This window comes from Clarias gariepinus, chromosome 21 (assembly GCF_024256425.1).
Source record: "Clarias gariepinus isolate MV-2021 ecotype Netherlands chromosome 21, CGAR_prim_01v2, whole genome shotgun sequence".
Classification (NCBI taxonomy): domain Eukaryota; kingdom Metazoa; phylum Chordata; class Actinopteri; order Siluriformes; family Clariidae; genus Clarias; species Clarias gariepinus.
In genome coordinates this window covers 24,842,136-24,869,510 of record NC_071120.1, presented here as the reverse complement: position 1 = coordinate 24,869,510, position 27,375 = coordinate 24,842,136, and the positions used below count along the sequence as shown (strand labels likewise).

At 39.7% G+C, this 27,375-nt stretch overlaps 1 protein-coding gene and 1 long non-coding RNA gene across 2 annotated transcripts in view; one reads left to right on the top strand and one right to left on the bottom strand.

Annotated features, from left to right (window-relative positions):
• Positions 1–27,375, top strand: part of scarf2 (scavenger receptor class F, member 2) — a 42,954-nt gene that overhangs the window by 11,475 nt on the left and 4,104 nt on the right. The window contains exons 2-9 of the mRNA XM_053480915.1: positions 5,785–5,843; positions 7,982–8,083; positions 8,454–8,973; positions 9,139–9,357; positions 9,464–9,592; positions 13,107–13,210; positions 18,318–18,432; positions 18,970–19,094. Of these exons, the coding sequence (XP_053336890.1) occupies positions 5,785–5,843; positions 7,982–8,083; positions 8,454–8,973; positions 9,139–9,357; positions 9,464–9,592; positions 13,107–13,210; positions 18,318–18,432; positions 18,970–19,094 (1,373 nt within the window). The remainder of the gene's footprint in view (positions 1–5,784; positions 5,844–7,981; positions 8,084–8,453; positions 8,974–9,138; positions 9,358–9,463; positions 9,593–13,106; positions 13,211–18,317; positions 18,433–18,969; positions 19,095–27,375) is intronic.
• The window catches only part of LOC128509267 (uncharacterized), a 29,621-nt gene continuing 15,500 nt past the window's right edge, over positions 13,255–27,375 (bottom strand). The window contains exon 3 of the long non-coding RNA XR_008356025.1: positions 13,255–14,712. This is a non-coding gene — a long non-coding RNA (uncharacterized LOC128509267). The remainder of the gene's footprint in view (positions 14,713–27,375) is intronic.

The window sequence follows — 27,375 nt, the reverse complement described above, 5'->3', positions numbered from 1 at the left end:
GTCATTTAGATCACTATCCTGACATGTTTAACCCCACGGGTTCCATATGTAATGTAAAGATAAAATGTCCCAAAGGGGAAAAATGAAATGTTGTTTAAAAATAATTTAAAACATTTTAAACTGAAACAGTACATTGTTTGGGGTTAGATTTGGTTATATACATTAGCATTAGATTCAAGTTTAAAATGGGCTTCTTGACTATGTAATATTTTTCTTTAATAAAGGCAAAATTCAGAGACCATTTATAATGGGACAAAAATGGTTGTGGGTGTACCCCGCCTCATCCCGGCCTCCCGTGACCCAGTACAGGATAAATGGTTACGACTCTTGTTAGTAGTAAACTTTCCCATCATACAAACTATACGAATGAATGGTTGTCCACCACTACAACTCATTTTGCACGATTGTTATGACTGAAAACATTCACAAACATTATCCTCGTGCTAATTTTCATCACTCCACATGGCTTAATCCTTCCTTCAAATTACCTTCTATTACAGAAACAAAGGTGGACACAGTCAACAAAATCTGAAACACAAGGGTTCATGAATGGTTCATTGGAGAATTAATGACTCGGAACTTACGAGTAAAAATAAATGCTCGGAAGGCTTTGTGTTGGGGAAACTCCGCTGTAGGTTTCTAAATACAAATGGTTCATAAATTAAGTATAGCCTATATTTGTAAAAGATACAAATCACTTTCTTCACATATCTCAACTGGGGTCAAAGTGCAGCTTCAGCCATGATATGTCACCCCTGAAGTGGCGAAAGCGACTGGGTTAATGGCCTTGCTCAAAAGCCCAACATTGCTAACTACGTGGGGGGCTTGAACCACCAACCTACTGATTACGAACACAAAGCCCTTATCCTATGAGCTACCACAATCCCATGGGAGTTTTCCCAGAGAAACAACCAAAAAATACTTGAGAACTAATGTTATATAATTGACAATAATTTGGACTAGTACCACACACAGTTATTGTTTTTCCCACTGAAAATCCAAGCATTGTTAGCTTCGACAAGGGTTATACTTGGAGACAGTTTTAGATGTTTAGAAGAAAATAATTAACATTGTAATTTGTACCACACTTACCCAGACTCAAATGGGTACTTCAAAGGGTTTTTAAGGGCTTATTGGCTAATTCAGGGGTCTTGGCTTCTCAAAAATGGTTTTCCTTGGAACGCTTTCTGACAAGTAAAATGTTATAGTTCATTTAGAGTTAGGTTCCTCCCAAAGAAATAACCAATAAACCATTAAGCTGCTCTTAATAAAAGAAGTAGCAATCAAATGTTCTGGCTTTCAAATTCTATTTCGCATATACAGTATAACCGCAGTGAGATGATTTTTTTTTATCATTAATGATAAACCGGTTGAGAAAACTGGTATGCATTGTTAAGGTTCTTTTGCCCAGGTCTAGTTGGCCTTGCTGTAAATTTAGTGACAATATCTCATCTCGTTGCTTTTAAAACTTTTTGGAAGTTTGTTCTCTTAAATAAACATACTGTATAAGACTCTCAAATATTATCCCGGTGACTATACTGATCCGCCCTCACATTAAAAACGCAAAACATTATACCCGATATTGTGTAGGTACCCCTTGTGATATGAGGGCAGCTCCACCTCCTGGGGCATGACTCTACAAGACCTCAGGGGTGTTCTGGCACCAGGACGTTATCAGAAGATGCTGTGGGTTGCGGAAAGGGGGGGTCTTGTTTCACTCACTCACTCATCGTCTGTACTGCCTTATCCTGTATACAGGGTTGTGGTGGATGTTGGAGCCTATCCCAGCAGACTTAGGGCATGAGGTGGGGTACACCCTGAACAGGGTGGCAATTAATTGCAGGGCATACACATACACACTCACACACTATGGGCAATTTGGGAATGTCAGTAAACCTAATCAGCATGTCTTGAACTGTGAGAGGGAACCGGATTACTCGGAGGAACCCCACTAAGCATTTATGCATACACAGGCGGGAATCGAACCCAGACCCTGGAGGTGCAAGGAGACAGTGCTAACCACAAGGCCACTGTGTTGCAGAACAGACTCGTTTGTCAGGTGCATTCCATGGACATCTGGTCAGATTGGGATCTGGGAAATTTGGAGCCCAGATTAACAACCCTGAACTCTTAGCTTCATATGCAGCAGTCTGTGGTGCACTGGGTGTCCTGGTGCCTTTCTGTTATGGCCAGCATTAATTTTATTTCAGCAATTTGTGTACATTGGTTTTTCTATCGGATCGTACTGGACTGGCTGGCCTTTGGTCTCTGGCACATAATTGATAATCAATGCTTTCAATTCCCCAGGTGGTGGTGATGGTGTTAGTGTTGGGGCTGATTGGTGTATATGTTGCTTGGAAAGGCTTTATTTTTGTCAAAAGATTGGCCAGACAAAAAAACCTGGTCACTAATGAGATCATAACTGGGAATAGTGATACAGTAGGTCCAAAGGTTTGTGCGTGGAGGATTTAAGACTGTCCAGAAGCAACAGGACAAAAATAGGTCCATGCTTCATTTTAGAGTCAGGATTGATTTTAGTGTCTGGGTGTTATCTTAAATGACAGAAGATGAACAGTAGTATGAGGACAGGAGACATTGAGAGATTTAAAAGAGGAATGGAGAATTGGAACTTCTTCAAGATGTCTAGTTTTCTCTCAGAAAACACTGTTCTCGGTATTCCTTCTTTGGCTTGGATCTCCCACAAAGAGTTTTTCCGGACATTTTGTTCAGTCTATTTGACAATGAGGTCTGGGACAGGGACCAGTGAAACTAATCTCATCAGTATGTGGCCTTATACTGAACCCCTCCGTCATCGTCGCACGATCCCAAGCGCCCATTAAACTTCAAACGGCGCTGCGTAGTTTACGGGGGCAGCTGCTTAACAGAATAAGGGCTCGCTAAGAAACAAGCATTTGCTGTGTGCATGTGTGGATGTCCATCTGTGTTACTGTTGTATGTGAGTGTTATTTGAAGCATCCGCCATCGTGTTTGAGAGAAGCCACAGATGGTAGCCAGACGTCTCGTATATTCTGTGCGAACCACACAAGCTACGAGATGTCGAAAAGGATCACACAGGGGCAGATTTGGGTCGGAGAAACAGCAACATCTGCACATGCTAGCCTTTTCAGAAAATATTTTTTTTTTTTCAATTATGAAGGTTGTGAAAAGCAAATGTATTCCTGATTAGTTAGTTTTATAGCTTTGTCAACATTAAAGCATTTGTTAACATGGTTTCAAAGCCAAGAACATCTGTGATAGTGAATGGCTGTCAATTAATAGACAGATCAAATAATCAACACTTGTATTTTGTGCTTTTGTATTTATTTTAATGTCATGGAGCTTAAGTAGTACTCATGGCTTCAAGTGGAAAAATAAGTCCCTCTGACCGAAGCCTTAAATGTAGTACATTCAACATTCGATGACATGCCGTGGCTGAGAGCCCACTGCAGTTGTTCCCATGCACATTCAGCGAGTGGAACTTGATGCTTGAAAAACGACAGACAATGCTGGGGCAATGATGGTGGGCATGCTAGTGCTAGTGGCAAAGCTAACGGCAAACACAGTAACAACCATGCCGAACTTCACATGGCTTTGTGATCAGCTTTTTAAAAGACTCATCTGTTTGGTCACAAACGTTTAGTTGGTCGTGATAATCCCGCCTCCAGCCCCTGACGTAAGCGGTTCTTTGTTCTGTCCAGGCAAAGTGTTTTTTTCTGTCTGATTGTCGGTGCTTTGGCTGCCTGAAAGCAAAGAACTGGTTCAAAATTGGGCACCGGCTCCGAACCAGCTCTGGAACCGCCGTGGTGGAAAATGGGCTTGGGTGTCTGTATGAAACGTGTAATATATTATACTCAATTTTTAAAAGATTACTTTCAGGGAACCCTTAAATAGTGTACAACAAACAGTTCCAAAGAGGACAAGGCTCCTTAATTTTCCAATGAGCAATTAAAGACAGCTTAAGACTGTTCATTACTTCGTTATATATTCAACATACTGTATCAGCTTTATGTCTCTTTGATTGAATCTATAAAGGGTCTAAAGACAGGTCTAAAGGTTCTCTATCAGCACTAAACAGAACCCTTTTTTTGGAAAAAATAAAACCACCATATTATCCAACATACTCTTGCCCATACAGAACCTTCAATTCTTTAAAAAGACATTTCCTATCAGAAACCAAAATGTAAAGGAGAAGCCTTTTTGGAAGGTAAGAACTCATATTAAACCCTTAAATAACTCATGTTTTTTATCAGCGTAAACCTTTTTTTTTTCTTTTTTTTACAACTCTCATTTTTGAATTGAATTAAAAGTTTAATGAACATGGACCAAATTGTGGAGAGAAAACAGGATCAAGGAGTTAATATATGTACATTAACTAAATATGTATATTTGCACACTTCATCTTTGCCACACTACAACGAAAGCAAGAAGGCAGACAATTCTTGGTGAGAGATTGGCCATAAAAGCATATAGTGTTCAACATCTTTTAGCTGCAATTCCAACAAGATTTGCTTGGTTTTATTTGCCATTGTTGGTAGTACGTAAAAAATAAAACACTAATGACGTCACTAACTAGTGACGAGGACACTCAGGAACTAGGGGTTCGGCGGTGTGCTGCAGACACACCAGTGCAGTTACAGTGAGGTCAATAAGTATTGGAACTTTTCCAAGTATTGGAACTGAGAAATCATGGAGGGGTCTACAATTTTCAGCATAGGTGCATTTCCACTGTGAAAGACAGAATCTAAAAAGAAAAATCCGGAAATCACATTGTATGATTTTTTAAAATAGTTTTTTGTATTATTACTGTGTCAAATACGTATTTGATCACTTGCTTATCAGCCAGATTTCTGACCCTTAAAGACCTGTTATTTTGCTTTTAAATAGTCCAGCTACACTCTGCTCATGATTCTAAATTAGTAGCCCCGGTTTGAGGTCGTTAGCTGTCGTAAAGACACCTGTGCACCCCACAATCAGCCAAAGTCTAAGTAGATACATGGGCAAAACCAAAGAGCTGTCAAAAGACACAAGAGACACAATTGTAGACCTTCACAAAGCTGGAAAGGGCTACGGGGCAATTGCCAAGCAGCATGGTGAAAAAAGAGCAACTGAACAAAATCACAGGGTGATCAAATACTTATTGACCTCACTGTGCTTTATGTTCACAACTCTGTAGGCCACTGGCATAGCCTCTGGTGTAGGCTCTGCGTAGTCTTGATGCAGAAGCATAAATCAGGATTTAGTGTATAGAACAAACCCTGAATTACTTATTAGTCAGGCTAAAGGTTGTTTTTATGACAAGTTTATTTCCCCATTAATCCTTGAAGAACTATTGATTATAAGAATGCAGAAATTAGTTTTTGTTTAATTTGTGGTACAAATGTTCAGTAATTATAAGAAATGGTTCCTCAAGGGTTCCTCGATTAACAAGTCGGTGAATAATGAAGGGTTCTGTCACAGACATTTGTTGTAAGGAGAACTGAAGATCTCTGAAAGGCTTCTATGTTTTCTAAGCATGTAGGATTATATCTCGAGTGGCATAGTAATGATGTGTATAATGATATGTAACGTTGTGTTAAGATGCTGATGACATTCACAGCTGCTGTATAATTAAATAGAGTATGACAGGAGGAGATGTAGACGTCAAGGGTGGTTGGTGATTTTTGCTGCCACACTGTCAACTCTTGTATTCATTTAATAGTACTTGTGCATGGTATTACATGATAATATGACCCTGTAATATAATTTATTCCAATATTTAAGAACTTTTTCTCTCTCTCTCTCTAGGTCTTCAGGGTTTGCATGTTGCAGTGGATGGGCACAACAAGGGGACGAGTGTTTAACACGTAAGAAAAATACTATATTTAGTCAACTTAAAACTTGTGGCACATACTGTACATATACAATCCCCCCAAAAAATCTCAAATGGTGGCGTCATTCTGGCTCACGCTGGAGTTATATTTGGACAGAGATCGAAGCGAAATACAGTCTGTGTGAATATAAAGTGAATAAAACAGTCATTGGAAACCCTGGATTGTGGTTTTAAGATGGCATGATCATTTTTATTAACTGCACGTACAGTACAAAAACTAAAAATTGGGATAAAAAGGAGCACATGGAACTTCTTTTTTCAGTTTAAATTAAACAAATTTGCAACATCAAATAGATAAAAGTTTAAATGCATGAATTGGACAGTGCTTAAAAACAGGAATAAAATTGCTATAAAAAGTGAAATAAACACTTATTAAGCTAGAATAAAATAAAAGAATTGTGATTTTTCCTTTTTTTAAATATAAACAAATAATACATTTTAAAGAATTTACTCTATGTTTGTTGATTCTGTAATTGTGACTGTAAATTCCGTTTTGTTGTTGTGTTTTTTTTGTTTTTTGTTTGTTCTTGTTACAAAATTAAACCTCAATATTTATGTGGGTCCATTTATTTATTTAGTTTGAGCTTTTAACAGAAAATATTTAGCATCTTACCAGACCATTTAGTGTTTACGGTTTTTTATTTTATTTAATTTTTTTCCATTTCTTGCACTATAGTTGCAGCAACATTGTGATTAATGTTATTTATTTACATTAAAACATGTTTTTTTGTAAAAATAACATTGAGATAACATTAAATGAACGACCCGAAACAACATTGCAAATACAACCACAAGACAACAGAATTTGATCATTATTTGTAGTACTATCTTAAATAACTTCCATTCGCACCACATCCACGGCCCATTAAGTTTCTAAATGGGTTTAGGATTCCGATCAGAGACTGGAATGGACAGAACAGCTTCCCACACATCGGGTCTAATATCATACATCGTTTAGTCTTGTAATGCTGCCTCTCTGTTTTATTTTCTTTTGGAAATATTGCCGTGAGTTGTGTTTTAGCTATCAAATTACTCTAATCTAATAAGATGTTCGCACAGCGTCCAAACTGCATCACGTCCACCTTCACAGAACAGATCTTAGACGCAAAGTGGGTTATTTTTAATCATTTGTATCCTTTTCGATTTAATATTTTGGTAAATTTCAGATATCAGGTATTTTTGGTGGCATATGTTACTATACGTACAGTGTTACCTTGGCATACGAACGCCCCGCCTCACAAATTTTCACCTTAAGGACTGAAATTTGGCAAGAAATTTGCCTTGGTATATGAGTGACTGAACTGAGCCAAACCGAATGTCAGCTAAGTTGCGCGTATGTCAAGGAGTCGTTCAAAACTTGTTTGCATCAGGAAAAAGCAAAGTGAAGCGTGTTTTTTTTTTTTTTTTTTTTAAAGTTTAGTAAAGACATAGCATCATGGGTCCCAAAAATGTTAGCAAGGACGGTAGCAAAAAGAAAAGGGAGAACATAGTGGTGAACATACAGCGCTTTTGCTCCAGTGACTGGAGTTTGACTCCCACTCAGTCCATTGGTTTGGTATTAATTTTATTTTGAAACTGTTTTTGCAACATTATGTTAGGGGGTTTGCGTATGCTATCCCATCATTATGTATTTATCGATATTCTAATCTTAAATTATCAAAGCTTCATAAATCAAACTGAAAACAACAGCCTAATACCAACGTTGTTCCAACATCCATAATGGTGGAAAATTAGTGCTCCCACAACTTTTTGACACCTAAACATTCCTGCTGGGTTTTTTCTGCGTGGTTTAATATGACAGATGAACTGTATTAGTTGGTTAAGTACCATTTTTTTGTTGGCTTTAAACTTCTGCAAGTATGGAGAAACCAAAGGCTCAGAACTAAATCACTGGCCAATATAATAGTTTTTATTGGCCAGATAGATGGCTAGATGGATCCCCTAACTTGTATTTCTCTAAAGCTAATTCTCCACCATTAGCATTGTAGGCACATTCCCCAAAAACTGGAATTTTGTGCAAAAAATATGAAAAAAAAAAAAAATCACCATTCTCAAAATACTGATGTGCATCAAAAAGCTAATCTCATTCTGACCATGCTTCCTTTTTACCAGCTCTCTGTGAGGGCAATTTCACTTGCAAGGAGAACGAGGTGTGCGTCCGTCCAAACGAGTGCCGCTGCCGCCATGGATATTTTGGAGCGAGCTGTGACACCAGTAAGAGACCGTGCTGTGTTATTACTTCCTTCTTACACAACATTTTAAGCATTCTTAGCAAATGATGATGGATGGTGCAGATGTTCTCAGTAGCATCCAAAGCCATAAAAGAGCAAAACTAATTCTGTTTCGTGTTTTTATTCATGTTTTTGCTCTATTATTTACTTAAATAATGTATAAAATATGCAGTTTAATGATTATCTTAACTAAAACGGATTTGAGACTTCTTATAATGTCATTTTGTTAAAATGTTTGAGTATGGTTCAAGAGAAACATCATTAAAGTCACTCTAAGTGCATTTAACAAAGGATATGGGTTTATCCATGCTGTAAAAATTGTATTAAATGAAAACATCTTCGTTCCCCTACAGAGTGTCCTGCTCAATTCTGGGGTCCTGACTGCAAAGGCAAATGCATGTGTCACCCTCATGGCAAGTGCGATGATGTAACGGGCAAGTGCACATGCCACCCAAACCGCTGGGGCGAGAACTGCGAGAAACCATGCCCATGTCAAAAAGGCAAGTGTGATCAGGAAACTGGCAAGTGCACGTGCCATACTGGATTTTGGGGCCCGCACTGCAGCAACAACTGCTACTGCAGCTTGAACTCAGTGTGTGACCAGGCCACAGGACGCTGCCTTTGCGCTCCGGGGTGGTATGGCCGCAACTGTGGTGCCCAGTGTGCCTGCAATAACTCACCGTGCGAGCAGTTCACCGGTCGATGCCAATGCCGTGACCGTCTGTGGGGTACGAATTGTGAACGCTATTGTCAGTGCGTGCATGGAAAATGCAACCAGGCTGACGGCTCCTGCACCTGTAAACCGGGCTACAGGGGCAAATTCTGTAGGGAGCCATGTCCTGCTGGGTTCTATGGGCAGAACTGCAGGAACAAGTAAGGAAATTTTGTTTCCCAATATTGATTTTGCTTGCACATTTAAGCTTGAATGCATTAGAAAATATGGCTGCATGACTGGGACAAATAGAACAACATTGGACCAGCTGGATTTTGAGTTTTCTTTTTGCCAGTGTGACATTCTAAATCTCCTCTTTTTTGCAGATGTGGTCACTGTAAGGGTCAGCAACCATGCAAGGTCACAGAAGGACGGTGCGTTACATGCGAGAGAGGCTGGAATGGCACTAAATGTGATCAGATGTGTGCACCAGGCTTTTTTGGAGAGAACTGCCAAGACGAGTGTCCACCCTGTAAAGACGGGCATTACTGCAACCGCATCGATGGGAAGTGTTCCCACTGTAATCCCGGCTGGATCGGAGATCGGTACAAACTAATATTTTGCTGTTGCAATTGTTGTGTTTGGGGTTATTTTTCTCATTTTTGGTTTATTGCCTGGGAGAAATAAATTATAACATCTTTCTTTCTATAGCTGTGAGGTCCGCTGTCCCAATGGCACTTATGGGGAGAACTGCGAGAATGACTGCAGCCATTGCTTTAATGGAGAATGTCACTTCGCTACTGGAGAGTGCCTATGTGATCCGGGCTTTTATGGGACTTTGTAAGTGTCTGAGTTTTCTTTTTTATGCTCTGTGACATGCAGTTGTAAAGCTTTTCATTTATATATCATATAGTCGTATCTTTTTCCCAAGTCAGTCAACCAAAACTAATTCCCATGCTGTACAGTTTTAATTACCAACAGCTCATTTCTACCCACTATCTAAGTCTCTCAGTTTCTAATATCTGATAGCAAATACCCACTCACCAGCAGGGTCTCCCAATTTCCAGTAACTAAAACTCACTCACGGGCTAAGTCTCTGAATTTCAACCAGCCAATTCCGGTAGGTAATTCCTGACTTTCTGGGTCCTCCAAATTTCCAAAGGTCTGCCAATGTCCAATAGCTAATTCCCACCTGCTAGGTCAATTTCTGAATTTCTGATAGATACTTTCTGTCTCCTAGCTGGTTCCTTGAATTCCCAGTAGCTAATTCCCACTCCCTAGTTGGGTCTCTGACTTTCCAATAGCTAATTCCCACCCACAAGCTAGGTCTCCCAATGTCCAATAGCTAATTCCCACCTCCTAGCTGGGTCTCTACATTTCCAGTAGTTAATTCCGTCTCCCTGTTTCCAATAGCAAATTCTCAACCCATAAGCTGGGTCTCCTGTCTTTCAATTTCTGATAGTAATTCCCACCTATTAGCTTGGTATGCCAATCTCCAGTAGCTATTCCAGTAACTTTCATGTCCAGTTCTCCCCCCAGCAGAAAAGGGCCAGGGGTAGCTCAGTGGTTAAGGCATTGGACTATGGTTCTGAAGATCCCAGGTTCAAGCCCCACAACCACCAAGTTGCCACTGTTGGGCCCTTGAGCAAGGCCCTTAACCCTCAACTGATCAGATGTGTAATGAGATAAAAATGTAAGTCGCTCTGAATAAGAGCATCTGCCAAATGCCCAAATATATATATTATAAGTGTGAGAATATCAATGGCCCTTTCCAGCATATGTACATGAGGACAGCCTTGCATCTTTGGCTCTCAGTTAGGAGTCTCATGAACATTGCCTCCTGAGATCAGACTGTCCTCATGAGAGGGATTTATACACTACAACTACGTTGTATGTACAGTATATCCTAGTAAGACTGTCATAGAGTATGAGCACCCCTGGTTATTACTCTTCTGCCAAACTTCTTACTGGTTGAAGAGCTTGATCAAGACTTATAGGTGGTATTAAGAGTAAGGAGAAGCACACGATATTAGAGTTTGGTTCTGAGAATAAGAAAGGAATGCTGAAAAAAGGCAACATTCTGTACCTTGGGGAGTCAAGAGTATAAAAGGCCAGAAGTCTGCGATTCTAGCAAATCATTCTTAAACCTATCGTTTTGAGCTGCTACAGTACATTTACATTCCATCACAGAAACGCTATTGTAAATGTCTCGCCATGTCTTTTTTGGAAGTGTCCCAAACCACCCCTTATAGTCCAGTGTATGGGTGAGGAGTTGTTTTCAAGTAATACTGCCATTGTGGGTATTCTGTAACCTCTATTGTTTGGACACCACCTTTTTGTGGTGAATTGTGGTATTTCATAAGAGCACTGTATATTCTCCACTACACTTTCATAAGTGTTAAATATCTAAATGGTGGACTCCCAAAATAGAGCACGTTATAGTGCCAGATGTCTGGTTTTAGACCAATGGACAGATAAATATACATGCCGGACTGCAGGATCCTCACAATGCAGGTTGAATTCTGTAATCACGCGTCCTTGCGAATCGCCTCTGAACGTACATTTATTTATGGCTACAAAGTGAACTAGCTTCTAACACAAGGCTGATTCTTAATCAAATCGCTCTATTAATGAAACAAACAAATCATAATCTCTTGATAATAGATGGTGTTTGTGAAACTGTTGTATAAAAGCAATATCACATTTGAGGTCATGCTGTTGTGTTGAATATTAGCATGACACAGCTCATATCAGTGATACGGTATCGTCTGCACCCTTGTGCATCACAGCCATGCTGATATTCATCACAACAGCACTCCGTCTTGTGTGATCACTTCTAGATTTCATGAAAGCATTTTCCTCAGTCATCCAAATTACACTGTCAATTGTGGCCTCAATTAATATCCACAATCTGGGAAGTTAATAATATAGGTAGCAAATCACCATGAATTATTAAACAGTAATAAATTATATAGCTAGTCGTTTCTACAATGTAATAGCCTAGCGACAATAACGATAAGACAACATTATTAGCCTGCCAACGTTATTGGCAAATTCAGTTTGAAGTGGCGTATTGGTTAGCACTGTGGCCTTGCACCTTCAGGGTCCGAGTTCAATTCCCACCCGTGTGTGCATGAAGCTTGCATGTTCTCCGCGTTCTTGGTGGGTTTCCTCCAGGTACTCCGGTTTCCTCAGTCCAAAGACATGCTACTTAGGCATGCTACTTCGGCACCCTGTCCAGAGTGTACCCCGCCTCGTGCCGAAAGCCTCCTGGGATAGACTCCAGGCCCCCCGCGACCAGGAAAAAGCGGTATAGACGATCAGTGAGAGTGAGTGAAGTAATGAGAAATGAACGTCAGAACAGTTCAGCATTCATCAGATCCTTTTCGTACACATGGTGAGCACCATCTAGTAGGAATGTAGCCTAAGATTTACTAAAGGCTTTTCTTCCATCATAAAATCCCTAAACATTTATTGCTATTTCATAATATGTGCATGTTTTTCCACGGCTCCAGAGGCGTAGAGACGCTGCATTCCACGAAAGCTTGTGGTTTCACAATGCGACTCAGCACATTAACAGATTATGACCTCAGCCAGGATGTTTGTTGCTAAAGCGCATGTGAACAGACCTTTTTCTATCCTACAGTATTTTCTGTTTTTGTGCCTGTTTCTTTAGAGAAGAAACAGGCACAAAAACAACGAGAGCTTCTAAATGAGCAAATCCAGTACGGAGCCGTTCCTTCGGTGGGATAGATGAAGGAAGCGTGTGAAAGAGATCTGAAAACATCCGGACTGGGACATTTAGCACCTAATTGCGTTGAAAGATTATTTAAAAAAAAAAAAAAGCGAATTAGTGTTTTTCTCCAGCTTATCTGAAATGGCTGGTTGGTACAAATCACCCAGTATGTTTGTTAAAGTTGGACCTTTATTGAATGTTATGAAATGAGGCAGGTTTGCCAGGTTTGGCAGAGTAAAAAAGGTTTATTGTAGCAGCTTTTAAATTCCATCATTAAACAATCTCACGTGGGTCACATGGAGTGGAGAAAATAAGGGGTTTCTCTCGTTCTCCTGCTGTTTTCGTAGTTTCTGCAATTCCCATATAATCAATCAACGATGTGTAAAATGATTGTATGTCTGTTCTGGGGTTATACCAGGTGCAGATGTTTTTATTTGATTTTATCTTCCATAAAAGCAAAACACAAACAGTGTAATATATACTGTAGAAATATACGTTCTTATTTTTTATATACGTTCTTATTATGAGGGTCTGGCTGATGTACTGTAGACGCATCCTTGACCAAAGTGCAATCCTTTTCTCTGACTGTTTTTTTCTCTTTTGTTTGTTTTATTTCAGTTGCAACCTGACCTGTGAGTCCGGCCACTTTGGGGTGAACTGCGCACAGACGTGTCCTTGCCACGATAAAAACTGCGACCCTGTGTCTGGAGACTGTAATCTGTGTAAGAAAAAAAGCCTCCCGTCTCTCTCTCTCTCTCTTTCACTTTGAATCTGTGAGAAAATAAGATAAATAAGCCTGGGACACTTTGGTATGACGTTTGTTTTGGAGACTCAGGAGTATTCTTGGAGGCTTGAGACATAGTTGTGGGGTCTCACATCGCTTGTTTTTTTTCCATTGCGTCAAGGGAAACGAAGGACGTGGTGTGTTTTCTAGTGCGCAGGGCAGACTGGGTCAGCTGCAAGTGTTTAAAAAAGTTCAGATGTTTCAAACTGTGCATCAAGTAGCGATAATTAAAAAAGGTTGTTGGGTAGAGTCTAAACTGATCAGTGAGGAATGTGTGAATGAACCAGTTACTGTAAATATTTTCTAAAGAAAGAAAATAAGGAAAGCAGGAAAGAATAAAGGGATGAAGGGAAAACAATAAAGAATATCAAGAAAAAATGGATGAAAGAAAGAAAGAAAGATGGAAAATTATTTAACTATGTAAAAAAGAAAGAATACAAATCACAGAAGAAGGAAGAAAGGAATAAAAAATAAAGAAAATGATTCAAGCAGGAAAGAAGGCAAATAGAAAATTATATAAATACAGTATATGATATAAGTGAAAAAGAAAGAAGAAAGAAAAAGAAAGAAAGAAATGAAAAATATAAATATGGAACCAGAAAAGAAAAGGTAATGAAAGAAGATAAATAAAAGAAATAAAGTGGAATAAAAATCTGGAAAAAAGAATGAAATAAAGAAATAGAAAGAAAAATGTAAGAAAGATCTAATATTATTTAAAAACAATAGAAAGAAAGAAGATAAAATAAGATAAATATGGAAGGAATGCATGGAAAAAATTAAAGAGCAAGAAAGAAGATAAATTGATAGACATACAAGGAAAGAAGTATGAATATAGATCAAAGAAGGAAGAAAGGAAGGAAGGCGAATATGAATACAAAATATAAATGTTGGAAGAAAGGAATGAGATAAATGGGAAATAATAGATTTGTGTAAAGAAAGAAAGAAAAAAAAAAGTTGATATCCTTATGACAACTGAAATCATCATAAATAGTTTATATTTATGTCAGTTTTCATAAAAAGATCTGTTTGAAAATTGAATTAAAAAGATAGAAACCTAATGATAATGTAATATTGACTCGTGGTGTAATAGTTATAACATATTTATATTCATTTACGAAAAAAAATAAGATCTTTGTAAATAATGGTCAGTTTCTATAAAAGCCTTAGGTGTCATGCCGGTTATATTTGATGCCTTTATTGCAACTGAGACCTTTTATAAATCATTCTGTAATGTGTGTCAGTTCTCATAAAAGGCTTATTAAGGTGTCATGCAGCCCTATGAACATAATGAATGTGTTTCTATGGTATGAACATGTAATATTGGTCCACAGTTACATTGATGTTGCTATAACAACTCATTCTGTAGGATTATGTCAGTTCTCGTCAATCCATTTACGAAGGTCTCATGTCACCCTGTGTCCTTAATAATCCTTAAGTGACCTGTGGAAAAAAAAAAAGACAAGGTAACTATCACGTAAGAAAAATGGAAAATCATCCCGAGGTTCTAGCCGCTGTTCCTAGTGATGAGGAGAACGCTGACGCAGAAATTGGAAGGTTTATTTCAGTACACGTGAGTCAACGTTTCTGTGGGTTTATTGGGACAGAGGAGGAAAACAAATCGGACTGAATTAGCAGTGTTGTGAGTCTACGATGGCCCATGGATGCAAAACACCCAGAAAAGATTTACAATTCTGGCATCTAGCTAGACTACCTAAAGTGTGTTATTATAGAGTGGAGTTTTATTTTAATTTTTATAAAGTAACCCAGCTTCCATTAGGTGACTTTTTAGCCGTTGCATAATAATAGGGAACTTGTCTAAAAACAGCATCTCAAACCCCTTGATGAAAAATAAGCATAATTAAAATCACCGAGATCCCTTTAGCTTCCTTTAAGGTTCCACCTCCCTGTCCTCTCCGTCTCTCAGGCTGATACACGCTGTAGCCAACCAACAACAAGAGTCAATGTTCAGTTTTTTATTCTGAGTTACAGCGGTTGTGTTTTTGGTGTTTTTATGTTGCTGCGCTTGCAGATTTGGTGGCGCTGCTTTAGTTGCTGTTTCCAAATTTAGAGTTGTATTTTTGTTTTGTTGTCGTATTTACAACACACAGCCATTACTGTCTGAACTGCTGGCAACAAAAGTGAGTAGACCCCTAAATAAAACTGCCCAAATTGTGCCCAATTAGCCCTTTTCCCTTCCCGTTGTCAGGCCAATCATTAGTGTTACAAGGTCTCAGGTGTCCTTGGGGAGCAGGTGGGTTAAATTTGGTGTTATCGCTCTCACACTCTCATACTGGTCACTAGACGTTTAACATGGCACCTCATGGCAAAGAATTCTCTGAGGATCTAAAAGAAAGAATTATTGCTCTACACGAAGATGGCCTAGTCAGCCTGTCAGTGCTCAAACCATATCCCGCACACTGCATCAAATTGGTCTGCATGGCTGTCGTCCCAGAAGAAAGCCTCTTCTGAAGATGGTGCACAAGAAAGCCCGCAATGGTGTCAAGCGTGTGTGGTGGCAAACAGGTGAGAAGTACAGTACAAAGACAGATGTGTTTTGCCTACAGTGAAGCATGGTGGTGGGAGTGTCATGGTTTGGGGCTGCATGAGTGCTGCCGGCACTGGGGAACTACAGTTTATTAAGGGGAACCATGAATGCCAACATGTACTGTGCCATACTGAAGAAGAGCATGATCCCCTGCCTTGGGAAACTGGGCCGTAGAGCAGTATTCCAACATGATAATGACCCCAAACACACTTCCAAGACAACCACTGCCTTGCTGAAAAAACTGAGGGTAAAGGTGCTGGACTGACCAAGCATGTCTCCAGACCTAAACCCTATTGAGCATCTGTGGGGCATCCTCAAACGGAAGGTGGAGGAGCACAAGGTGTCTAACATCCACCAGCTTTGTGACGTGATCAAGGAGGAGTGGAAGAGGATTCCTGTGGCAACCTGTGAAGCTCTAGTGAACTCCATGCCCAAGAGAGTTAAGGCAGTGCTGGAAAATAATGGTGGCCACACAAAATATTGACACTGGGCACAGTTTTGAATTTTCATTTAGGGGTGTACTCACTTTTGAGTTTACATTATACAAGCTGTACACTTATTACTTTACATTCTATCAGAGTTTCATATCTTTAGCGTTGTCCCTTGAAAAGATATAATAAAATATTTACAAAAATGTGAGGGGTGTACTTACTTTTGTGAGATACTGTATAAATGTGATAGTGTTTCTAAAGTTGAGGTTGTGTTTCTAAATGTAACGTCATGTTTACTTTAATGTGATGTTTAAATTCTGCTTTCATGTTTCCAAATCTGTTGTTTTGGTTTTGTTTCTTTTTTTTCTTTTAGAATTTGTTTAGTTTTTATTTTAATATCAGGTTTTATTTTTGTTGCTGTTTGTCTTGAGCAGTGTAGCACCTCCAGGGTCCGGGTTCGATTCCCGCCTCTGGGATGGTGTGCATGGAGTTTTCATGTTCTCCCTGTGCTTTGTGAGTTTCCTCCCACAGTCCAAAGACATTTTAATTAATTAGACAAATTAGGTTAAGTGGTGATCCGAAATTGACCGTAGCGTGTTAATGAACATGTGAGTGTGTATGTGCGTGTGCGCTGTGATGGATTGGCACCCCGTCCAGGGTGTACCCCACCTCGTACACCATGTCTCCTGGGATGGGCTCCAAGCCCCACATCATCCTGTATACAGGGTAAAGCAGTGTAGACGATGAGGGACTGAATATTATGTTTTTGGATTCGTTGCAACGTTTTTTCTTATTAAGCCCAAATTTACTGTTGCGTTTTGAGTTTCAAGTTTGGGTATCACTTCTGAATTTGCTGTGCCTTTGGTTTTACTTGTTATGATTTTAAAGTTCATGTGTTTTTAGATTTGATAGTGTCTATTTTGCTGTTTTTGTGTTATTTGTTTTTGTTTGTCTGAATTTGCTTCTGTAGTTTTTGTTGTTTGATGTTTCTAAATTTGTTGTTGTTGTTTATTTCTTTTATCATTTGATGTTATGTTTCTTTTGTTTTGTTTTTTTCCGCGTTCTGTTTCTAAAAATGTTTACGGAATTTGATGGTATGTTTACAGAATTTGCTGTTATGACATTGGTTTTGTTTCTTTCCTTTTTCTTAACACTTTTTATTATGTTTTTATTTTGTCATGAGTTCTTTTATATATATATATATATATATATATATATATATATTTATATATATATATATATAATTTGTTTTGATTTCTAATTAGTTGTTTTTAAATTTGCTATTGTGTGTTTACTTTTGTTGTTGTGATTTTTGTTGTTGTTATTGTTGTTAATATGGGTCACAACAGCAATCGCACAGTTTATCTTTACTTTGAAGCTGAAGTGTCCCTGCATCACAGATACTATAGCCTGAAAAGTCAAACATGGGACTTTTCCTTACACTGAAAACAAAGTTTTACGGCTGAATGAAACACAGCTGTTGGTAGTAACGTGCGTTGTCCATGTGTGTGTGTGTGTGTGTGTGTGTGTGTGTCCTATGTAGGTCAGTATAGTAGACAGCTGCAGGCTTTAGCGTGGCTGCCCTGATGGCGTTTCCAGAGTGGTGTCTGATTTTTATGGCTGTGTTTTTTGGCTCCCTTCCTGTTTTAGCAAGAATGAGTGCAGCTTCTCGGAGCGAGAGAGAGAGAGAAAGAGAAACAGGGAGCGACAGAGTGTGAGCGTAGATAGGTAATTAGGAAAACAAAGTAAGCGGCAGAGACCGGTCGGGATAGTGTAGGACGTATAGGTTATGGGAGCTTCTTTTTTCTGTAAATCAAACCGGTGGTAAAACTTTCCTGTAGACAATAACAATCTTAACCAATTACATATTAAACATACTGTACAAATCACCTAATCGCAGATGTGTGTGTAAATCATAATTACTTTCGACTACACGTGCTTTGTCACTGTTGCTCTTAAGCGTTCCAAAAAAGTTTTTCTCATAGCCAGCACTTAAACCAATTCCTGTCCAATCCCTGCTATTAATCATGCAAGTCCCTGAAGTTTTATTCCTTCCCGTCTTTCCTCAGATCCTAACCAGCGGATGGGCGTGATCGCTGCAGGCATGCTGGTGTCCTTACTGCTGCTCATCCTGCTCTCTCTTCTCTGCTGCTGCTGCCTCTGTAGCAACAAAGACCGCAGTAGGTACGGTAATGACGGCTGTCTAATCCAACCCAGATCTGAACCGTTCCATCTCACTTAAGCACTACAGGCTGTTGAATTCATTCGTTCTGACTGTAGTGCCAGTTGTAGTATAGTGACGCCTGACGACAAGTCCCCAGTGTCTTCACTAAAAGTCAGATGCAAAGCTGTAACTATGGAAGGCCGAATGTTGTATTGTCTTATCTTATCCTCCCGGCCTTTTAAGATTTAAAAATCATTCCTAATTGTTTTTGAATTGCTGTATTAACCAACCCAACCGTCAATTTTCTTTCCATTTAAGAGAATAGCTCTAAGTTTTGGTTTTGTTTTTTATTCCCAAAGTATTTGACTCTCATCTTCAGCATAATTCGCACTGACGGAAGAAAGGAGCTGTTTTTTTTTTTACTTACATATTTTGTAACTAATGTAATAAAAAGCTCATTGGCCTCAGACTGTTGGACCACACAGATGCAGAACACACAGCTGCCTGAAGTGTAGAGCTGATTTGTTTCGTCCTCAACACACATCTTGTGCTTGCAGTTCAAACCGGGAGAACTCCACCAGCAGTAAGAAGGCCAAGAGGATCCTGTGTGGGCGATTTAGCCGAATCAGCACCAAGCTTCCCAGAATCCCACTGCGCAGACAAAAACTCCCCAAAGTTGTTGGTATGTCTGAGTTCTTCATTTGAGAAATAAAGAGTACCACGCCGAATGCAGCTGATGTACAAGATATCCTTAGTGTGTATTGAATGCTGACCATCTCTCGTTGCCCAGGTGTGGAAAAACTCCAATTTATCCCATTTTGATTATTGCTTACATTAAAGGTCCCATATGTTACTACTTCTTTTAGTTACCAGTTAACACTTAATTATGGAGCTGAAACGCACCTTAGCACGTTTTTTACATTACAAACTCATTTTATTTTACTCCTCGTCCAATCATGTGGTTTCAGTGTCTATGTAAATGAGGTACTGCCAAGCCGACCCACCCCTGAGAGCAGCAGCGCTGGTGCAACAAGTCAGCGGTAGCTCAGTGGTTAAGGTATTGGACTACTAATCAGCAGGTCCCAGGTTTAAATGCCCACACCACCAAGTTGCCCCTGTTGGGCCCTTGAGCAAGGCCCCTATCCCTGTATTACTCAAATGTATGATGAAATGAAGTGTAAGTCGCTCTGGATAAGGGCGTCTGCCAATCGCTGAAAATGTAAACGTAAAATGCAGCAAGCCAGGGGGAGGGCCTGATCTTATATGAGGTCATAATAGGGGGACAGTGTAATTGGCTTGTTTGTGTAATTGGCTTTAACACACACAAAAAAAAAAAAAATTAAGAAGATTTTTACTAATATTTCCTCCCAATTATTGGCATGAGCTCATTTATGTTGAAGAACACCTTTAAGAAAATGCTCAGTGGTGCATCATGAGGTCATTAAAATGGCTCTAAGGAAGCACATGTTAGCCTATTGTGCCCTGGGAACAGCTTTATAGTGGTTGGGACTTGGCAAATGACCAAAGTAAAAATGAATTTGCATTTCTCGACTTCTTAAGGCGATAATCTGTTCCAACCACTTCTTCTGTCTTTCGGCTGTTCCCTTTCAGGGGTCGCCACAGCCAATCATCTGCCTCCATCTAACCCTATCCTCTGCATCCTCTTCTCTCACACCAACTAACTTCATGTCCGCTCTCACTGCATCCATAAATCCCCTCTTTGGTCTTCCTCTAGACCTCCTGCCTGGCAGTTCAAACCTCAGCATCCTTCTACCGATATATTCACAATCTCTCCTCTGAACATGTCCAAACCACCTCAATCTGGCCTCTCTGACTTTATCTCCAAAACATCTAACATGGGTTGTCCCTCTGATGAACTCATTTTTGATCCTATCCATCCTTGTCACTTTCAAGGAGAACCTCAACATCTTCAGCTCCGCTACCTCCAACTCTGCCTCCTGTCTTTTCTTCAGAGCCACTGTCTCTAAGCCGTAGAGCATTGCTGGTCTCACCACTGTCCTGTACACCTTTCCTTTCATTCTTGCTGATACTCTTTTATCGCACAACACACCTGAAACTTTTCTCCAGCCATTCCAACCTGCCTGTACCCGCCTCTTCACCCCCTTTCCACACTCTCTGTTGCTCTGGACCGTTGACCTTAAGTACTTAAAGTCCTGCACCTTCTTTACCTCTGCTCCCTGTAGCCTCACCGTTCCTCTTGGGTTCCTCTGTTCCTCTGATAATCTGTTCCAGCCACTAAATACCAATATTAAAATTTTCCAACACATATCATGTTTTTGCATATGAAAAGCAATCGAAAGTAAAACAGACATTAAACCTTATTTCATGATTACTCTTGGCACCAGCTGCTTCAAAAAACAAACTGAAATCGGCTCCCTCTTCTTCTTGCTACCATCCTTGCTGATATTCTTGGGACCCATGGTGCTATGTTTTTACTAAATCTTGCACTAAATGCAAAAAAAAAAAAAAAGTGAACTTGCTTTGCTTGGCTTTCAACTAGTTTTGATTGGTTACCGGAGGTACGCACAACTGGAAGTACTCACGACCATCTTGGTCGCTCATATGGTCAAAAAGCTTTGTATGCTGAGGCAAAATTTCCTGCAAAATATTAGTTCTTAAAGAGAAAATTTGCACAGCGGGGTGTTCGTATGCCAAGATACCACTGTATTTCACGTACCATAAAGGGGACCTATTGTGCAAAATTCACTTTTTAGTCACTTTGTACTCATTTTCAAAAGGGTCTCCAGTGTGCATGTACAAAACCAAAAATATGCGGAAAAAAAGGTTTGTTCTTTTTGTTTTTTTCATTTTTGTATGAGCTGGGGTTTAAACAAGCCAATTAGGATTGTTTCCCCTAATGTGACCTCATATATGAAGGACCCTCCTTCAGCTTGTTGTCTGGAGGTGCATGATTCAGCCATAGCTCGTTTATAAAGACACTGAAACAGCACAGTTAAAAGAGGAGTGAAACCTGTTAAAGAAATATTGAAATATGGGACTTTTTCTGATACAAGTAATGCATTGTAAATATGTTTATTACTTAGTACATACATACTGTAACTATGTATAATATGGCGACCACTTACTGTACATACATAGCATAAAACACCATCATTTGCTTCATGTTTGTCTTTAAATGATATAAAATAGGAATAATTGATAGACCCTCGTCCGAAATTGAACCACATAGCTGATTAATTATTACCGTTGCTTTAATTTTACGGGGTGCACACAATGATAGCTTTGAGTGTGAATGATTTACACCTCAGTTAGTAGGCATTTTATTATTCTTCCTACCACATTTAGGAAAGACTAACAAACGTGTTTTAACTTCCAATTACTCAGAAAGTGATGTAATCCTGTGTGAAAAATATAATCTGACAAAACTGTTTTAGTTTTTCGTAACTGATGAAATAAAAACAGTACACTCAGACTGTTGGACCCTACTGTAAGTACAACGTGTCATTTTTCATAACAGAAGCCCATGCTTTCCTTTTTTCGCCGCTCTAATTTGAGCCTATATATAAATGGATGGTCTTGATGATGGACATGTTCTTGCTTAGGCTTAAGTACACAGTGCTGTTTTTATTAATAGCTGTCCACTGTGGTTCTTCTCCGTCGCTCTGGGCCAGTGTTATTTATATGAACTGGATTAGTTTGCTTGGTCTTAATGTGCATGTTTGTGGGATCTGCTGTTCTCGACTGATGTGCTGCCACACGCCTCCCGCCATGTCGCCTTACGTTATTGCTACTAAACGTTCATGCTCCTCTTCTTCTTCTTCTTTCTGTATTTGATCTGTTACCAACGGTGAAGTGCTGTCACTGGGTTAAAAAGTGAACCGTGGCTACTCGATCAGGGTCTCGTTGCTTTCATTTGAAAGGAATGCTCTCGGTACCGGTCTTATTGCTCTTGGCTCCCTGCAGTGCCTCGTGTCTGTATTATTCTCAGTCCAAATAGGCACTTTTTCTCCTCCAGTTTCTTCTCTCATTTCCCGATTCCTTATTTAAACTCCCGTGGTTCAGAGATCAGGTTCCGAGTGATCCTTAATCAAAGACGCTCCTGGTTTTGCCAAGGCGTAATCCCTGCGGTGAGCTCTTGTGTTTTTGTGATACTAGCAAGCTGGCTGTTAAGAGGGTTTTTTTTTTTAAGAGGGTCAATAATCATTTTTTCAAATAAAATTCTTGGAAACATTTAGTGAAGCTAATCAGTGTTTTGTGCTTTTACCCTCAGTTTAAGGCCTTGTTCACACGGGCGTTAAGTTTTTGGATAAACGAACGTGCTCTGAACGTCCTAGACGTTTATGTTGCGTTTTGTAGTGGCGCTTGATTGACTTCTACACCGGCGTTGGTTTTTCTCTGTCTAACGTCAGCCTGCAGCCCAAATTGTAGTTTGTGTGTTAACCTGTGGAGGCAGTGTGTCGGGAACTGGATATGAAAGCCCGCCGCTACTGGGTTCACTCTCTGACTACACAAGGTCGGGTTAAAGGATTTTTTTTTTTTTGTGGTTTATAAAGAAATGCGAAAAATTTTCGCGTATGTTTTTCAACAATTTATTTTATTTTGCCTTTTTCCACATTTCCCTATGTACAGCATGTAGGATCATGGGATATATCCGGTCCCCCGAAATGTAAAATGAACATGAAGAAAGCGTTCGTTTCCTTGCGTTCGTTAGGTTTTAAACGGCAAGAAAAAGCTGCATGCAACGTTTTTTTGATGCCGTATAAACGAACAGCCGGACAAACGCACGTCACCAAAGCCCGTGTGAACACTCTCATTGACTCCTACGTGTAGAAAACACTCGCCGCTTGATCCGCGCTCACCGGACGCTACGAACGCCAAAAAAAACGCTTGATTTTAACGCCCGTGTGAACAAGGCCTAAAGATGGGGAAGCTTTAATGTTTCCATAAGGAACCTAACACAGTTTATGGTTGCATCTCAGGAGGCTTTCCACCAGTATTTTTGCTAGAGCAAAACAAACTTTCCCAAATTCCAAAATCCTTAATGGTTCTTGGTGAATTGATATTCCCTAAATCATCTGCGAATTGACTTTTAACTACTGTATGAAGTTTTTTGAGGTACTATATCAACCATCAAGAGCTGTCTACTAACTGTCAAGATTTACCTACCAACCCTTTACAAACTACCTGCTACACCTCACAGTTTGTTATGAATTGTTAAAATTTGTCAAGAACTGCTACTACGAGGGGGATTGAAGTCAAACTGTGACTTGTAATTAAATTTCATGTGAATAAAGTGGTAAAACTGATAGACATTTATAGTAGACTTCAGGCACCGTAGAGTGAGATGAGACGCTTAGCCGCAGTAAAACATTTAAATGGTTTTAAAGAAGGCCTTAAATCTGTGAATGACCATCTCGGCTGAGGTGGCTTGGAGCCCACTGCGGTCCTTCCCGTGAATGTTCAGCGAGTGGAAAGCCTGATTCCTTAAAAAAAATGTATGGATAATTCGTCACCAACTTGTGGAAAAGATGCATCTACACTGTGCATACAATCATTCACGAACACCTCCTGCACATTATAGGAACTTGACTGGCAGGTATTGTTACATCCTCCATATAGCTCTGACCTTGCACCAAGACATTTCCACATGGGCCATAAAAGGAGTTCCCGGGATGCATTAAAACGTAACGCAAGCTTTATTATCGAGTTATGGTTCTTTGTCAATCCCTAGTAATTTCTTAGACTATAAAGGTCCTTAAGCAACACCACAGGCGGACCATTTTCTAGTTTCCAGTGAACCTTTTGACAGACTACTTGTATGCTTTTTTTTTTTTTTTTCTTTTGGTGCTCCAACTACTGTAACTGCAAAAGCCCACATTTCTTTTCATTCCACACTGCCAGGGTGATTTCCTTTGGTTGTCTCCCACTAAGTCATAGAAGAATGCTTACTTACATAACCTTTTGGGTTGACTCCATAAATATCTTAATTGTTGTGTTGGGAAACAATTTTTCATCTTATTGTAGATTCAATGCAGAATGGTTAAACGGCTGTGCCAAAGGGAGGTTCTCAAGGCAAGCAAAAGCAGTTTTCTATGGCATTCATCTAAAGGACCACTTCTGTTACTTCATTTAAAAAATGTGGCTTAAGGGGTGTTTTTATCTTCCTTTCCTTTAGCTGATTCTTCAACTACTTATTGTACCTCAAATCCAGAAGCTACAGTAGTGGGTTCTTTGGAGTTACAGCATTTTTGGCTTCTTAAAATCCGTTTATTAGATGTTTGGGTATTTTATCACAGTGAATTAAGAATCCCATCAATTGCCCATCAGACATAACAAATCATTAACTTTAAAACCACCTAGGTTTTTGGTTCCCTTTGTGCCACCACGGCGGTGCTGACTCTCCAGAATGTCGTGGCTTTGCAAGACCTTTCGGGGTGTGCTGTGGTGTTTGGCACCAGGACACTGGCAGCGTATCATTTGGGTGCCGTGGATGTCCAGCACATCCCATGGGTGCTTGATCACACTGGGAAATGGGGAATTTGGAGGCCGGGTCAGCAGTCTTGGACTGCTTGGTGTGCAGTGTGCTGCCATGCACTGGGTGTTCTGATTGACTTTTTTTCAGCGATTTGTGCTGCTTTGAATTTTTTTCGATGAGATCAAACCAGACAGACTGGCCTTTGGTCTCCATTGACATGGGAAAGCCTCGGGTGCCCATGATCCTGTGGCCAGTTTACTAGTGTATAGCTGGTAATTAGTGTGGCTCAGTTCATCTACAGTATCAGCGCTCATAATGTTATTAAAAAAAATCATCTGCTTATTATACCACAAAAAAATAATTATGCACCTAAAGGTTCTTTAAGAACCCTTGGTTGTTTGAAAGAAATTGAACAAAGCTTGGTTCATCTTGGAGAAATGGTTTCTCTGTGGCACCAGTCTAAACAGAATTTACTACATCTTTGTTTTTTAAGAGTGTACATAATGGAAGCTTTATTGTGTTGTCATGCTTTGTTTCTTCAACCACCGCTTGTGCGTCGCACACATTCCTATATAGACATTTAATGACCGCGGGCATAAAAATCCCAGTGAAATGTTTATTGCTTTTACATCACATGATGGCTTCCAGCCTAAAAAGATAAAACTTCCCGAAAGAGTCACACAAAAAAAGTCAACGCCTTAAAAAGCCGCAGTGACACAGCATCATGTGCATATCTATTATTATTATGTCTCGTCACTTCCTTTTTTTTTTTTTTTTTTTTTTGCATGACCTATTCTCCAGTCAAATTAATCACATATAAAAAAAAAGGTTTAGTCATAACAGGATTTGCCAAAAGTCATTTCTTCCCTATGAGAGACATGTGGTTTGCTGCTAATTTACCGTATCATAAGTTGAAAAGTCGTCTTCACCGTGCCTGTGCAAAAATCCACCCCAAAACAATATCTTTGTCAGTGTGGCTGAAGGTCATGTTGTAATAAAAACATCTAGAGCTGCACAAATAAAAAATAATAAACCTAATAAGGAGCCAAAAGCGATTAGAGATGGATTGTTTCCCTTGTTTTTAGGGGTGAGAGAGTGTACGACCACTTTTAGAGAAAAGAAGTCTCACCGTCAACAAATAAGGGTGAAATGGAATAACGTCCACCCCAAAGTGTATTACTGAGAGCGCGAGCAAAACATAAAGTAATCTGTATGTTTAAGCTTTTCCCCTACACCTCCCCCCCCCCCCCTTTCTTCTCATTTTTGAGACTGCTCTCCTTATTGGGTGCTTCCCCCTACTTTTTCCCCCTTCTTCCCTAGTTTTCCCCCTCTATCCTTTTTGTAACCCTACCCTCAGAGGGGATCCAACATCTCGAGAATTCCTGGAGAATGGGGGTTGGGCCAGGCTTAAACAGGAAGTGACCGAATGTACTTCATTCTGTTACAGTGTGGCGATCTACTGTATCTGCTGGAAGGCCGTTAATATTGAAATCTTCATTAAAACACTTCACTAAAGTCTAATATGAGCAGCTCTACCATCATATCTAATTAGCTTCAAACAACGCTGCTTTCCCCTGAATCTTTATTAGCCACGTGTGCAGATTTTGATCTACAGAATGTTTTCTAAAGTGCAATAACTATGACATCAGCCATGAGGACAGTCACTTTCAGTTCTCCATTTTTTCTCCTGGTAGTTCCCACATTTACATTTTCAGCATTTGGCACACACCCTTATCCAGAGCGACTTACATTTATATCTGTAAAATTGAGGATAAAGGGCCTTGCTCAAGGGCCCAACTGGGGAAACTTGGTGGTGGTGGGGTTTGAACCTGAGACCAAACTGTAGTCCAGTGCCTTGAGCTATCCCTGGCCATTCCCACAGCACAAAGTACATTCCTTAGCTCATTTCAGGACAAATAGTCCTGACTTAAATCTGTTCCCAGTCATTGCCACTGTATCTCCACAGTCCCTTTTTAGAAGAGAAATGTTATTCTAAGATTAGATCTGGTTTAAACCCCTGGGATTATCAGTAATGTACACAAAGGACAAAAATGCCTACAGTGCTCCAATATGACCAGTCAAGTTTTGCACGCCCTCATCTTGTTGGTTTTTAGCGGGTACTGCAGTGTTCTCCCACCTCCAGGTGAATCTGGGGCTCTGGATTTTAATGATTGTGTGTTCATGGTGCGACTCAGTGGTCCAGACTCAATGGTCCAGACTCCACCCATAAGAAAGTTTACTATAGTAAACTATAGTCTATACCATAATATACCAGAGTATCATTGTGGTACTTTATAGACATTACCATAATAGGCACCATAGAACACCAGAGTTTGTACCATGGTAATACTATAATATGTGCCACCACGCTTTGGTGAATACCATGGTATTTATTGGGTACCACAATGACTGACAACTAATTAAATCTTAATCTTAATAAATTTTTAAATTAAGGCTCAATTCACTGAGCCCTTATTCTATTAGGACAGGGTCAGCAAGGACTAAT